Source organism: Alosa alosa, chromosome 16 (genome assembly GCF_017589495.1).
Source record: "Alosa alosa isolate M-15738 ecotype Scorff River chromosome 16, AALO_Geno_1.1, whole genome shotgun sequence".
Lineage (NCBI taxonomy): Eukaryota > Metazoa > Chordata > Actinopteri > Clupeiformes > Clupeidae > Alosa > Alosa alosa.
Genome location: NC_063204.1, coordinates 9,005,010 through 9,017,819, shown reverse-complemented (window position 1 = coordinate 9,017,819; position 12,810 = coordinate 9,005,010). Strand labels below are relative to the sequence as shown.

Genomic DNA, 12,810 nt, shown 5'->3' with positions numbered 1-12,810 from the left:
AAATTGGATGGGTGCGGAAAAGCAGGGAAGGAATAAAAACGTGTGAAAAAAAAAAACCCATCCAGTGAGGAGATATTGATCACGGAGAAGTGGGAGCCCAAGTCCTGGCAGCCCCTGTGCTGATATATCACAGAGGGTAATAGCAGAATTTACATTACACACGAGGGGCTCCCACAACTACACACAAGGGGCTTTTGGGTCCGCAGCCCATCTTCTCCACCACTAACATAAACCGGTGTGAGATTTACACAAAAGATCACCAGCGCAGATATATGGTAGGGCACCTGTATTGCCTAGCCTAGATCCCCTGGTGGATTAACCTGCCCCACCCCCTGCGCAACACTGCTCATATGTCATACAAAGATACTGGGCTATTTAGAGGGAAATGACAGTGTGTGAGTATTTGTGTGTGTGTGTGTGGGGTGGGGGGGTGGTTTAACAGAGGATAAGGTTTTTTGGAAAAAACACTTTGCGTCGTTTGTCCAGTTATTGAACAAGTTTCAACAAAGCCTAAGATGGTCATTCATTTGGGCTTCTTATTAAATGCTTTGCATGAAAGGAGAGTCAAAAAACTAAGAACTCAACAACAGGCTTGGACAAAGTTTACCTCTCTTCACCACTCTACCTTCTTTTCCTCTTACAAAAAAAAAAACATCTAACTTTTCCTGCTGCGGAAAGCAAATTTCACACAGACACACACACAAAGACACACACATGTATGTGTGCGCACACACACACAGACGCAGATACACACGCGCACACGCGCACCCACACACACACACATCTCTGCAGAAACAGAACTCCACGGATCGGCAATCAGCAAGGGACGCCTCAGTAGTCGTTGAGTGCAACGCAAGTGTTTGATGAAACAAGCGCTCTCTAGAGGAGCTCGCAGAGGTTGTGGAGAGTGGCTGGAAGACGTACCATTCAGCACATTTCCCCCTTTCTTCCTTTCCTTTCTTTTTTAAGTTTGGAAAAGAAACACACTGTCTTCGGGTAATTGCAGGCGCGTCCATCATGGGTGGTTAGTCAGGAGAGAAATGTGAGCTTCAATTAAGAAGTTGGGAGTTCTTGGAACTCAATAAAAGATGCTTAGTTGCAAAGCAGGAAAAGATGAAGTACAGTATGATGAAAAAAAACACATCAAGGACAAGGATTTTACCTACTTAGAGACTTGTAAATTGGTAGAGATACAAAAAAAAAAGAGTCTGCAATGGTAGAGAAATTGGTTTTATGATCATAGAGCACTGCTAGATGAGCCCCTTTGAGGACTGATGTGTGCTGACCATAGAAATTATTAAATAGTCTAACGCAGAGGAAACGGATGACTCTCAGAGAGTACAAATGAATCAATGCAGTTTTTGGAAATCAATTAATATTCAGCCTGTCCTGAAATATGTCAGTTACATCTCCATAGAATATTAAAGTCTACATCAATCTTAATAAATCAACTAAAACATTTTAGGTTGTGTTTTGTTAATTCTATATGGCTAAGCTAATATAATTATACATCCCAATTACAACAAGCAGATGTAACAATCACATGCTACTAGAAGTGATTGCCATAATTGGTTATACAAATGAGTTTGAAAGACATTGTGGGTGAACAAAAGACCAAAGACTTTTGGTTTAATTTTATTATTAAAATAAGTATAAAAATATAATTATAAAACAGCATGACTCAGCATTCAAACAATATGACTTGAGTGTGAAATTCTACACAGCAAACTCCCTTTGTACATGTCTACTTCTATGAGTTGAAATGAGTCCACATCTTGACAGAATTTGTACTGTACTGGTCACAGGTACGTTGCTTCTCAAAACAAAGATATTGAATAGTATACATTATGCCCATAGCTGCAAAACATTTTATACACATACTTATTTCAAATTTAGTTTTTGATAAAACCTATTTTTATTGTTTTTTTTTCTTTTCTTTTTTTTGCCATAAACATAGATAGTAACAAGACTACTATCGCTCGCCGTAGTAACAAAACACATTTTCCACATCATTGTTCACAAGGTACTCCTACAAGTCGAAGGCATCTTTACTGATTTCGAGAGAATAAGAAAAAAAAAGAAACACGAAAAAATTCCTTTAGAGTAGTGACTGGTTACGCTGTCAATTGAAGTGGAGTATAGTAGGCTATATTCCAGTCTCCGTATTTACGATATGAGGGTGGAGTGTTGGGAGGGTGGGCCGGGTGGCGAAGCGTATTATGATTGGCTGGCCCTTCTGACAGACACAAGAGTGGACCAGTTCCGTACGGCTTTTCTTCCCCTCTCCCTTCCCCTCGATGTCTCCGCTTCAGGCCTCTCTGTCTGTGTCCTTGCCAATGTACATGTCGGCCAGTTTCCTGAACTGCGGACCCCAGTGGCTAAGGTACTCAAAGTCCTGGTCGCCCTCGGTGGCGGCCGACTCCAGTGAGCTCAGAGACTCCGCCAGCGATCCACTGCCCTCGTAGGCGTACGTGGCCAGCGAGTCGTAGGGCGGTGCCGTGGGGTCCGAGTCGTTCTCCGCCAGACGCCCGCTGATGAAGTCCCGGATGTCGGCGTTGTCCTTGATGGGTGAGGCGCGGCGGAACGGGAACAGCATCTCGGGGAGGATGTCGCGGCGCAGCTTGTTGGCCTCCATCACCTCGGGGTTGCGCAGCGTGCCGATGTCGAAGGAGTGTGGTCCTCGGGCCGCCACCCTCGCTTGTAGCGACCACGTTGTCGCCAAGACGCCCTCCTTGGAGATGATCAGTGGCTCCTTCTTACGCTGACGCCGCAGGGCAGCAAACAGCACCACGATCACTGTGCACAGAGAGAGAGAAAGAGTGAGAGAAAGAGAGAGGTGATGGAGAGAATTAGGAGGGTAGAGCAGGAGGTGCAATCATGCTGAATATTTAGCCTGAACCTGAACAAAGACCGAAAGAGAGAAACAGAGAAAGAAGACAATATCTGTACATATTCTGATATCTTTATGGAAAATATGGCTTTGGCAGTAGAAATGTCAAACTATTTGTCATGCCAATAAAGCACCTTTTGAATTTAAATTTTAATTTGAAAGAAAAACAAAACAAAAGAAAGAAAGAAAAACAAAAAGAAAGAAAGAAAGAAAGAAAGAAAGAAAGAGAAATACTGCTAGATGTTTCATCAGAGTTTCTCTAGAAAGGCAGGGGGCACTAATGCAACACCAATACACAAAAACAACTGACAACTCCTACAGAGAGAGAGAGAGAGAGAGAGAGAGAGAGAGAGAAAGAAAGAGAAAGACAAAGAGAGAGAGAGAGAGAGAGAAGGGAGAGGGTAGATAACTGCTTCCACCAGCACTGTATTAAAATACTTAGGGGCTGGGGAGGAAGTGCAGAGGAGTGAGTTTCAAAAGCGTGTCACACACTTAAGATCTTAGTGAATGCGGCGGCAAGTGACGCCTTGTGATGCCTGATAGTGTCTGTGTGGCGCCTGAGGCGATAACCTTGTAGTATTAAAGATTCAGCTGAGGAGGCTCTCTTTCTCTCTCGCGCACTCACACCCTCGCCTTCTGCTACCCCGTCTTTCTTGGGCCGATCTTCACGTCTATCTCCAAGAGCCACGTGTCTTAGAAAGTGCAAGTTCCCACATTCCCTGAGCAGCCCCCATGTGCTGCTCGCACATCTTGCTGATCTGTTTCCTTGATACTCAACACATTTTCAAACACAGACAATTGCATACATATACACATACAGACACACTCTTTGTCCACACACACACACACACACACACATACACACACACACACACACACACACACTTCAGTAACATAAAGGCCCTCTTGCACTGGATAAGAGGACGACAGAAATATAAAGGAGGGTTTCTGCTGAAGAGCAAAGATACGCCGGCCCCTTGAGAGGTAAGTCAGTTGGTAAGACTACAGTTCAGATCTGTTGGAAGCACACGCTGCAGTACTGGCCTGCTTTATTGTTGGAACTGTAAACTGAAAAAAAGACTCTTTTTTTCTAAAATGTTTTTTTGTGCACAGTTTGCACAAAGTGTCATGCTAAATGCCAAAGTGTGTGTAGCTAAGATGATTCTCTTTTTTTATCCAAATGGCAGGAGCATTATGAAGAGAAACTCTGTTATGTTCTGTGTGGCACAATTATGTTGTTCTGATTTTATATGTGATTCATTTCTGAGGTGATAGATTTATTTTTGGTTCAGTTTTACTGTGGTTTCCCTTCGCCAGTTTCAGTACAGTTCTGCCACACTATATTAATTTTAGTGTGCTTCTATTTTAATGAGACACTTTATTTATGTGAGACTTTTATCCAAAGCAATTTACAGATACTAATTGAAAGGTCCAGTCTCCCTGGTGGCAACTGCATGCTAGCCAAGTTCCCTAGCCACTACACTCTTACCACCGCTACCGCTAGCCTAAAACTACCATAGTTTACCACCACCACTAGCACCATAAACAGAAGAGGTGGTAGTGGTGGTGGTAAACTATGGTAGTTTTAGGCTTTAATCTCTTCTATACATGTTTGTTTTGTTTCCATTTGTGAATTGGTGATTATTAGAGTATGGTCCCTTTTTGGGTAATTTCAGCATGCTTCAGTTTAACGGCAGCGGTCTCGGCATAAACATCAGCTTGAGACTGGAGAGAGCAGTCCCGTGCCCCCCTCCCCTTCCTCCCTCCCCGCCCGGCGGAGCTTGCCCAGCCGCTCGGCTCGTGCTGACGCTCGCGCTGCTCACGCTGTGGTCTCTGCGTGGAGTCTCGCGGCTCTCCAGGTACCGGCGCGCGGCCTCTCTACCTCCCACTCAGCTGTTAATTATGAAGGAGGGATGGAGACCAAGTGGGTGGAGGGAGGGACGGAGGGAGGGCAGTGATGGAGGGATAGAGAGAGGGAGGGAGTGAGCGTAGGAGAGCAGATCAGAGCAGAAAAAAGGGAGAGTTGAGGGCAGGAGAGGTGATGGCACTGCTGTTGCTCTCAGCAAGGGGTGGTGGTGGTGGTGGAGGCAAGGGCTTGAGGCTCTGTCAGCCTGCCTACAGGCCCTCCTGGTTGGGTTGGGGCTGAGCTCAGGGTAGGAGAGGGTGTTGTGGAGGTCAGGAGTCAGAGAGAAGAGAGCAGGTGTAGAGCGAGGTGAGAGGTGGTGCTGGGGGCAGCACTACGGGGGAGGAATGCAGAGAGACGGAGTCTTTCTCCATTTAGAAAGTCCTCCTCTATACATAACCCGCCTACTGTCTCAGTCCAGTTTACTCTTCTCTTTTTCTGGTTCTCATGTTCAAATTCAAAGCACCTTTTTAGCATAGCTATTACATTTGTATAACACATCACTGACAAACAGTTTAAAAGTAAAATGACAAAACAATCAATTTAATTCAGGTTAAATCAATTCAGGTTACAGCATGATCCCAGGTAGTTTTCAGCAACCTGAGATAACCTGTTTTACAGCTCTTTTCGTCCTTGAAAACCAAAATCCAACAGAAGTGTTGTAGCTGACTTTGCTACAAAGCCTCTGGCACCTATCTCCACTGATTTAGTGTGTGCTTGCCAGCCACATCCCCTTACTCTTGCTACCAGATCTGCATACTTCTTCCTTTCAAAGTCTTCCTCCATCACGTCTTCAAAAGGAATAGTTAGTCTCAATAAAGTAGACGATGCGCTCAATCTCCGAATACAACACAAAGTCAGATCTCAAAGACTGATCACAACAATACACTGTGGAACTTGTAGTTGCCTTCCAACATCCACCAGGAGTTTCCAATCCCCTGCACTTCCCCCTCTATCACTTGTGTTTGCCCAATGGCCATGTTGCTGTCCCTCTCACACAAACAAAGTTTACTGTCATTGTCATTCTCCGGCAAAGTTAACCTCAACTCTTTTGTTCTGAAGCAAACCCGCCAGTGATACACTGCATTGCTGCTGTTTTTCTTTTCTTTATTTTCTTTCTTTCTTTCTTTCTTTCTCATCTTTCTTCCTTCCTTTCATTCATTCATTCTTTCTTTCTTTCTTTCTTTCTTTCTGTTCCATGTCAGTGTTTCCCTCCCACTCCAAATGAGGGTGGGGTGGGGTGGTGGTGGAGGTTACGGGGGATCTGTGGTGTCTGACAGGTGGAAACAGCGGGATAATGAGTATGATGCCATGACACCTCCATCTGGGGGTGTGACGGTGGGCTTCAGTCTAGGGGCTGGTCTAACTAACCTCTCGCACACACACACACACACACGCGCACGCACACACACACACACACACACACACACACACACACACACACACACACACACACACACACACACACAAACACACATACATGACAGGTGCAGGGAAGGAGAGTGTGAGGTAGACCTGGACAGTCAATACCTCATTTGCTATCACAGGGTCAGTGCTGGACTTGTCAGGGGAGAGAGAGAGAGAGAGAGAGAGAGAGAGAGAGATGTGAAGCAAGGCGGTCATGGTCTGGGATCAATAATGGAAGACTGTTCTGTGTTTTCTAAAAGAGTATACTTTATTGGCACCAGATACTGTATCACTGGGTGCACACAGACCTACACAGCAAACATAATCTCACTCCCAAATCCAACAAGTACACACATACACAAACAACAAACACGTGCAGCCAGTTTCATACAAAAACAGGTACCCAGCATGTTTTAGATTTGGTCTACAACTCAGATACAAAGTCTACTCTGTATTCAGAGCAGATGCTTCTGACTCATTCACTCTCACATTCTGCACATGAACAAAAATACACACACACACACACACACACACACATACACACACATACACACACACACAGGGATGGATTAAACAGATATTGCCCCCTGTGCACAATATCAACCCCCCAGACCCGACGAAAGCATGCCAGCACGTCTTTCTTTACTGTCGCTGTGCAGGCTGGTGCACAATTTCACACAATGAAAATGTAGTACATTATGTCATATTACAACTCAGCCCCACACAGAAACACACACACACACACACACATACACACACATACACACACACACAGGGATGGATTAAACAGATATTGCCCCCTGTGCACAATATCAACCCCCCCAGACCACGGCAAGCGCATGCCAGCACGTCTTTCTTTACTGTCGCTGTGCAGGCTGGTGCACAATTTCACACATTGAAAATGTAGTACATTATGTCATATTATAACTCAGCCCCACACAGAAATGAATTCCAGCAGCTGTTTCTATTATTAGGCTTTAATCTCCCTTTGCTGTCCAAACAGTCTACAGCAGGGGTTCCCAACCTTTTTCATTAAACGGACCGGACAACAGTTGTCATATTTCTGACTGACCGGTAGCAGGGACGTTGATCGATCGTATTTTGTGAGAGGTGGTGCTGATCATATTACGGGGGGTTCGGGGTTGTCTCCCCCGGGAAAATTTTGAAATTCTGGCTGTTAAATACACCCTTTTAACGCAGTTTGGAAGGGGCATACAAACTTTAACAAAGCAAGCAGGACCCGTTTTCTGTCTGACTCAGGTGACGTAAATATTGGCTACCTGCATGATAAGGTTTTCAGTTCACAGCTGCTTGACACTACCTTGCATGGAGACATATTTCACGTTAACAGTGGAGATGTTAGCAAAACTATAGAGTTTGGTAAATGGAGATGCAGATCATCTCCCTAATTAATTTATTTGCGCAACAGCCCACATTATGCGTTCACTCCAGCAAGACGAGTGAAATAAATATAAGCCTACTTTAAATCTGTCATCGGCATCGCCATAGGCTATTTGCTATGATATAAGCTACTGTTAGGCCTACAACATGTCGCGATTTATTAGGCTATCCAATCGCTATGCTGTTTTCATGAACATTGCAGGAATCCACTTCATTCACCTTCCCACGAGTGGTTCAGTTTGTCAGTTTCACTTTCGCAAACACACATACACATCAAATGAGCACTCATAGCCTACCACTTCCACCTAATGTTATGCCTCTATATTTTATGAATTAAGAAGTATTTATTGATCAGGAAAACATTTCGTTTTCTTTCGGTCCACGGTTACATAACACCATTCAGTTGTGCTGCAAATTAACAGAGAGAAGCACCGGGCATAATCTAGCCTAAATTCATGGCATTTTTTTTTTTTTAAATCCGAGGGCCCCCATTGGCTCAGGGCCCCTGTGCACGTGCTCACTTGGCACAAGCCATGATCCGTCCCTGCACACACACACACACACACATGGATGATTAGCTACAGGTACAATGTGGTTATTCTTGGTCAGAAAGTTGCATTCAGCAGCTGTTTTGCACATCCCATGATTTATTGATATGCCCTTGAACATAAGTACAACAGAGTTCTGCATATCTTTCCTTTTCTCCCTCTCTGTTTGGCTTTGAAAAGGAAAGCTAACTCTGGCTGTTGGGGACTGGCAGTGGTTCCATATTGTGCATCAGAGACAATATTTCAGGAAGCTGGAAAAACTGCTGGTGACCTACTTTGACCAGGCGAAAAGGGCCATTTAAAAAGAATGCATTGTACATTTAATAATGTAAGATGTTGCAGTTCTGCTAGGTTTTGTTATGTCTGTGTGTGTGTGTGTGTGTGTGTGTGTATGTGTGTGTTTAATGGCTATATGGCACCTTAAGTGATCTTATGGACAGCCAACCTATTTTTTATGTCTTGATTGTGGAGAACAAAACAACCAGCAAGTGAAGAGGAAAATCGAACAAACAGTGGGCAAAGGAAAACCTGGCTTAGTACTTAGCAAGACAAGCACACACATGGACACATTAGACACACATGTGCACACAGTGTTCAACAACAAGAGCTTTCACACAGACTGGCTAGATTAACTCCGGTCTCTTTTCAGTCGCTAACATGCTATTGTCCAATCTGTACTCACATTACTATTTGTGCAATATCAATATTTTATGGCCACACCATTACCACAATTCATGTTTTCATGCAATGCAGTCAATGAACATGTTTAAAGAATGCTTAAGTGTGAACAATATCTAGATCACAAGGTGAAAAAGCAGGGACCTGTCTGACCTGTGTGTGCATGCATGTCTATGTCCCTTTCATTTTATTGTACTAATGCAGTGCCCGTTCAAACATGCTATTCCTGTAGCCCAATTACATGCCTGCAGGTAGGCCTGCTTTAAAAATAGGATGATAGGGAAAAACATAATTCCAGGTAAGCATTCAATAATGAATAGGCCTACAGATAATATAATAATATAATACATGTGAAGTGAGCAGAATTTAAGCATGGCTGCATGTGACATTTTTTACAAATCAAAATGACATAATCATAATCATAATCAAAACAGCCGTTTTGAGTCAAGGCTATATGCTTAGCCTATTGAATAACTTGATGATAGAAAAAACAAACCATTTTGTGGAATGATGCATCATATGGAATTTGCAACGGTGTGACTCAAAAACAGTCTCTGGTGGCCTATAGTGACATCACACTCTGTCTGCCACTCGTTGCTTGTCGCTGGTTATGCTTTGCATGTTTGGCATTCTGAGACGTTCTTTAATTCGGGACCATTATCGCTCGTTTCAATTTAGGACCTTGCCGTTGGAATTGTCGTTTGTGTATTCAAAGTCTAAAGACAGTCCAATGTAACCTGGGCTATTCATATAAGTGACATCACACTGTCTGCCACTCGTTGCTTGTCGTTGGTTATGCTTTGCATGTGTGGCATTCTGGGACATTCTTTGATTCGGGACCATTATCGCTCTTGCAGTTTGAATTGCCGTGTGCTTATTCAAAGTCTAAAGACAGTCCAAAGTAGTTTTTTACGTCATTTTGAAGAGCCACTGCATAGCCTACCTGTGTGTGTTGGCATGTTGGTGTGTTGTTGCAAAATCCGTGGAGTTATCTTGCACTCGCTTAAGTTTTTACCCGTGTAACCTACACTGATCCAGCTCTGCCAAAGCCCTGCTTCTATCCTCACTGGTAGCTTACAGTCCTACAGTGCTGTGTGGGAGGGGGAGTGGCTAGCGGCGAAAGCCAATGTGTGCTCCTTTTACCGATATAGTCTATTTAACGATATCTTTTACATTTCTTCAAATTTCGTCAAATTTGGCAGTGCACTTACTCATGCCCATAGCAAGACACCTGCCAAGTTTGTAATCAGTCTGACAAACGGTCAGCGAGATATGCGTTCCACAGACACACATCCGGACAGACACACTAGACGCTTCTTGCTTTATAGATAGATATTCTGCCTGATTTTTCCTGCTCTTACCATTTACCTGTTATCTTCATAACTACCTGTTACCTGTTTACATGGACTGCACTGCACTGTTACATTACTCCTTTACATTACTCCTGCACTGTTTCATTAATGCCCTTGCACTGCTAACACCCAAAAACTGCACAAAATATGTATTTATTTTTTCTATTATTATATTATATTTATCTAACTGTACAGTATCTAATCTAATCTAATCTAATCTAGAATTTACCAAATGATGAATTGTATCTTATTATGTTGTGTTTTTTGCTTTAGTAAGATGGTCTCGTGCCTGGTCTGTCTAATGCAGCAGCTGGGAGTTAGTAATGGTGCATGTGAGTGAACGTGACTGCGGGGGGTGTTGTAGTGTTACTCACTGAGTAGGATGATAATGCACAGCAGTATGGCCACCAGCGCTCCGGTGCTGAGACCAGCGGACAGCAATAAGGCCTCGGTGCTGCACGACTGGACGTTCCCACGACTGTCGCACGCGCACACACGCACCGTCAAGGTGCTGGTGCTGCTCTGGATGGGGTAGTCGTTGTCCGAGATTACCACTGGCAGCGTGTACGAGCTAGTCTCCCGCCGACTGAAGCCGCCGCGACGTGTCAAGATCCGCGCTGTGTTGTCTGGATAGATGAGAGAAGGATGCCCCATTTTCACTACAATTCCCAGAATGCATTAGTTTCTGTCAAGAATGCATTTGTTTTGTTGTGGTAGATATAGTTTGCAAGATGCTCTCATATCAATTTTTACATTTAAATAAGGATTAATTCAGTGGGAACAGACTTTAGAATTAGCTTTGAAGGGTACCATCCTTTATTTGAAGTAGCTTTAAGCAAAGCACACAATACTGTAAAGCTGAAGAATTAAGGAATTTAATATGCTGCACTGCCTATGGACCCTTTCAAGAGAGTTCCATTATCAGCATCATAGTTTTAACATTCCATATGTTATCTTAACCCATTTGCGCTGGATGCTGCATGACGCAACATTCTATCTCCCGCCGGTTGCTGCATAGCGGAACATTGAGTCTCCCGCTGGATGCTGCGTAGCGCAGCATGCTTTTTATTTCATGTTTCTAGGTGCTACAGAGGCTTAGATATTACATTTTTGGTAGACGTTGACAATTTTTAGTATGTTTTCAGAAAACCCTCAGGAAATAAGGTTATTTAGTCTAGAATGCCATAGGATTCTATAGGCGTTTTTAGCAGGCATTTTAGGAGTAAATGGGTTAATGCAGAGGAAGTAGATTGGGAACCAAATAGAACGTTCAAGCATTGATTTTGTTTTTATTGTTGAAAGGGTCTATACTGTTACTGATAGTAAGGGCCCCTTTAGAAGATCTACACTAGTAAATGATACAATTCAATGGGCTGATGCAACCACAGAGGGTCATACTATTTCAAATTCAGCATTTAATGTTAGTGTTTTATGGGTGGTTTTATTTGTTTAATGTCGTGGTTGTTTTACCTTCATTGTCAACAATAGTGAAGTTGGGGTTGATGGTGCTGAGACTGAACACAAACTTGTGACCAACCAGAGGCTCATCAGTGTCCACAGCACTTATGGTCTGGATCAGCTGAGAGAGAGAGAGAGAGAAAGAGAGAGAGAGGGCACAGCACAGAGACATTATAGATATATTTTTTTATGACATAGTAAAGCACAATGCGTTTAACCACCTTTAGCCATCTTCATTTGATACAATAAAAAGGCAAATGAACCACTATTACATGCACAAACCATACACAGTACTGTGCATGCCAAAGCTAATGGCTTCCTAAGTGCCCCATGACAATTGCAACATGACAAGTTTATGCAGCAGCATCAAACGATACAATACTGTGAGCTTAGGTTACTGGTGTAGCCATGTTACATTTTGCATTGCATTAATGCTATTCAAGAGGTACTTAACATACAGTGAAATTACGTCAAACAGCACTTATAAATAGTCTACCCGATGAACACATTGAGCTAGGTTGTAGGTGTTAAGTATATATTACCTGGCCAGCTTTAACATTTTCACAGACAAAGGTCTCGTAAAACATAGCAAACTCAGGAGCATTGTCGTTGATGTCCATGACTTTGATGAACACGGGGACTCGTGTTATCTGACCAGCATTATCTACAATAGAACACAGATGTAAAAAAACATCAAGACCACATACAGTAGAGCACTACAACCATTCACCTGTTTCACACGTCAGTCCATGCCCATTTACAAAACCCAGGCCATCGGAAGCCAAATCCCCTGTTAAACAGTACTCATTTATTTATGATGGGAGAGCTAATTTGTGCCATATTAAGCCGAATGGCTTGGAGCAATAATATTATTTAAAGGTGTAATTAGGCCAGACAGAACAGTGATGATCTCAGGGGTTGATTATGGGACCCCTGCTACCCACAAATTGGTCCAGGGTAATGTAGTACATTTATTCAGGCCTTTTCAATCTATGTTGATTGACAGAGTATGATTCACCATCCATAAATTGGTGCACCAATGTTTTTTTAGAAAACAACAAACAAACAGGTCCCAGCATCCCAGATAAAGTGCTTTTATCTGACATCAACGTGACATTATCTTTGAATAGGATAAGTTCATGCTGTTTTAGTTTCATCCTATTTTTTGGCAGC

The 12,810-nt window shown here is 43.2% G+C and overlaps 1 protein-coding gene across 7 annotated transcripts in view; it reads right to left on the bottom strand.

Moving 5' to 3' along the window:
• Positions 1-1,596: 1,596 nt before the first annotated feature.
• Positions 1,597-12,810, bottom strand: part of LOC125309546 (cadherin-10-like) — a 47,760-nt gene continuing 36,546 nt past the window's right edge. For 6 of the 7 annotated variants that reach the window (XM_048266544.1, XM_048266541.1, XM_048266546.1 and 3 more), the window contains 4 exons: positions 12,180-12,301; positions 11,650-11,758; positions 10,554-10,805; positions 1,597-2,796 (listed from right to left, as the gene is read on the bottom strand). In XM_048266544.1, the coding sequence (XP_048122501.1) occupies positions 2,309-2,796; positions 10,554-10,805; positions 11,650-11,758; positions 12,180-12,301 (971 nt within the window). In that variant the 3' untranslated portion in view covers positions 1,597-2,308. Of the gene's footprint in view, positions 2,797-10,545; positions 10,806-11,649; positions 11,759-12,179; positions 12,302-12,810 lie in introns of those variants that run through there. The other variant, XM_048266548.1, reaches the window with a different exon arrangement.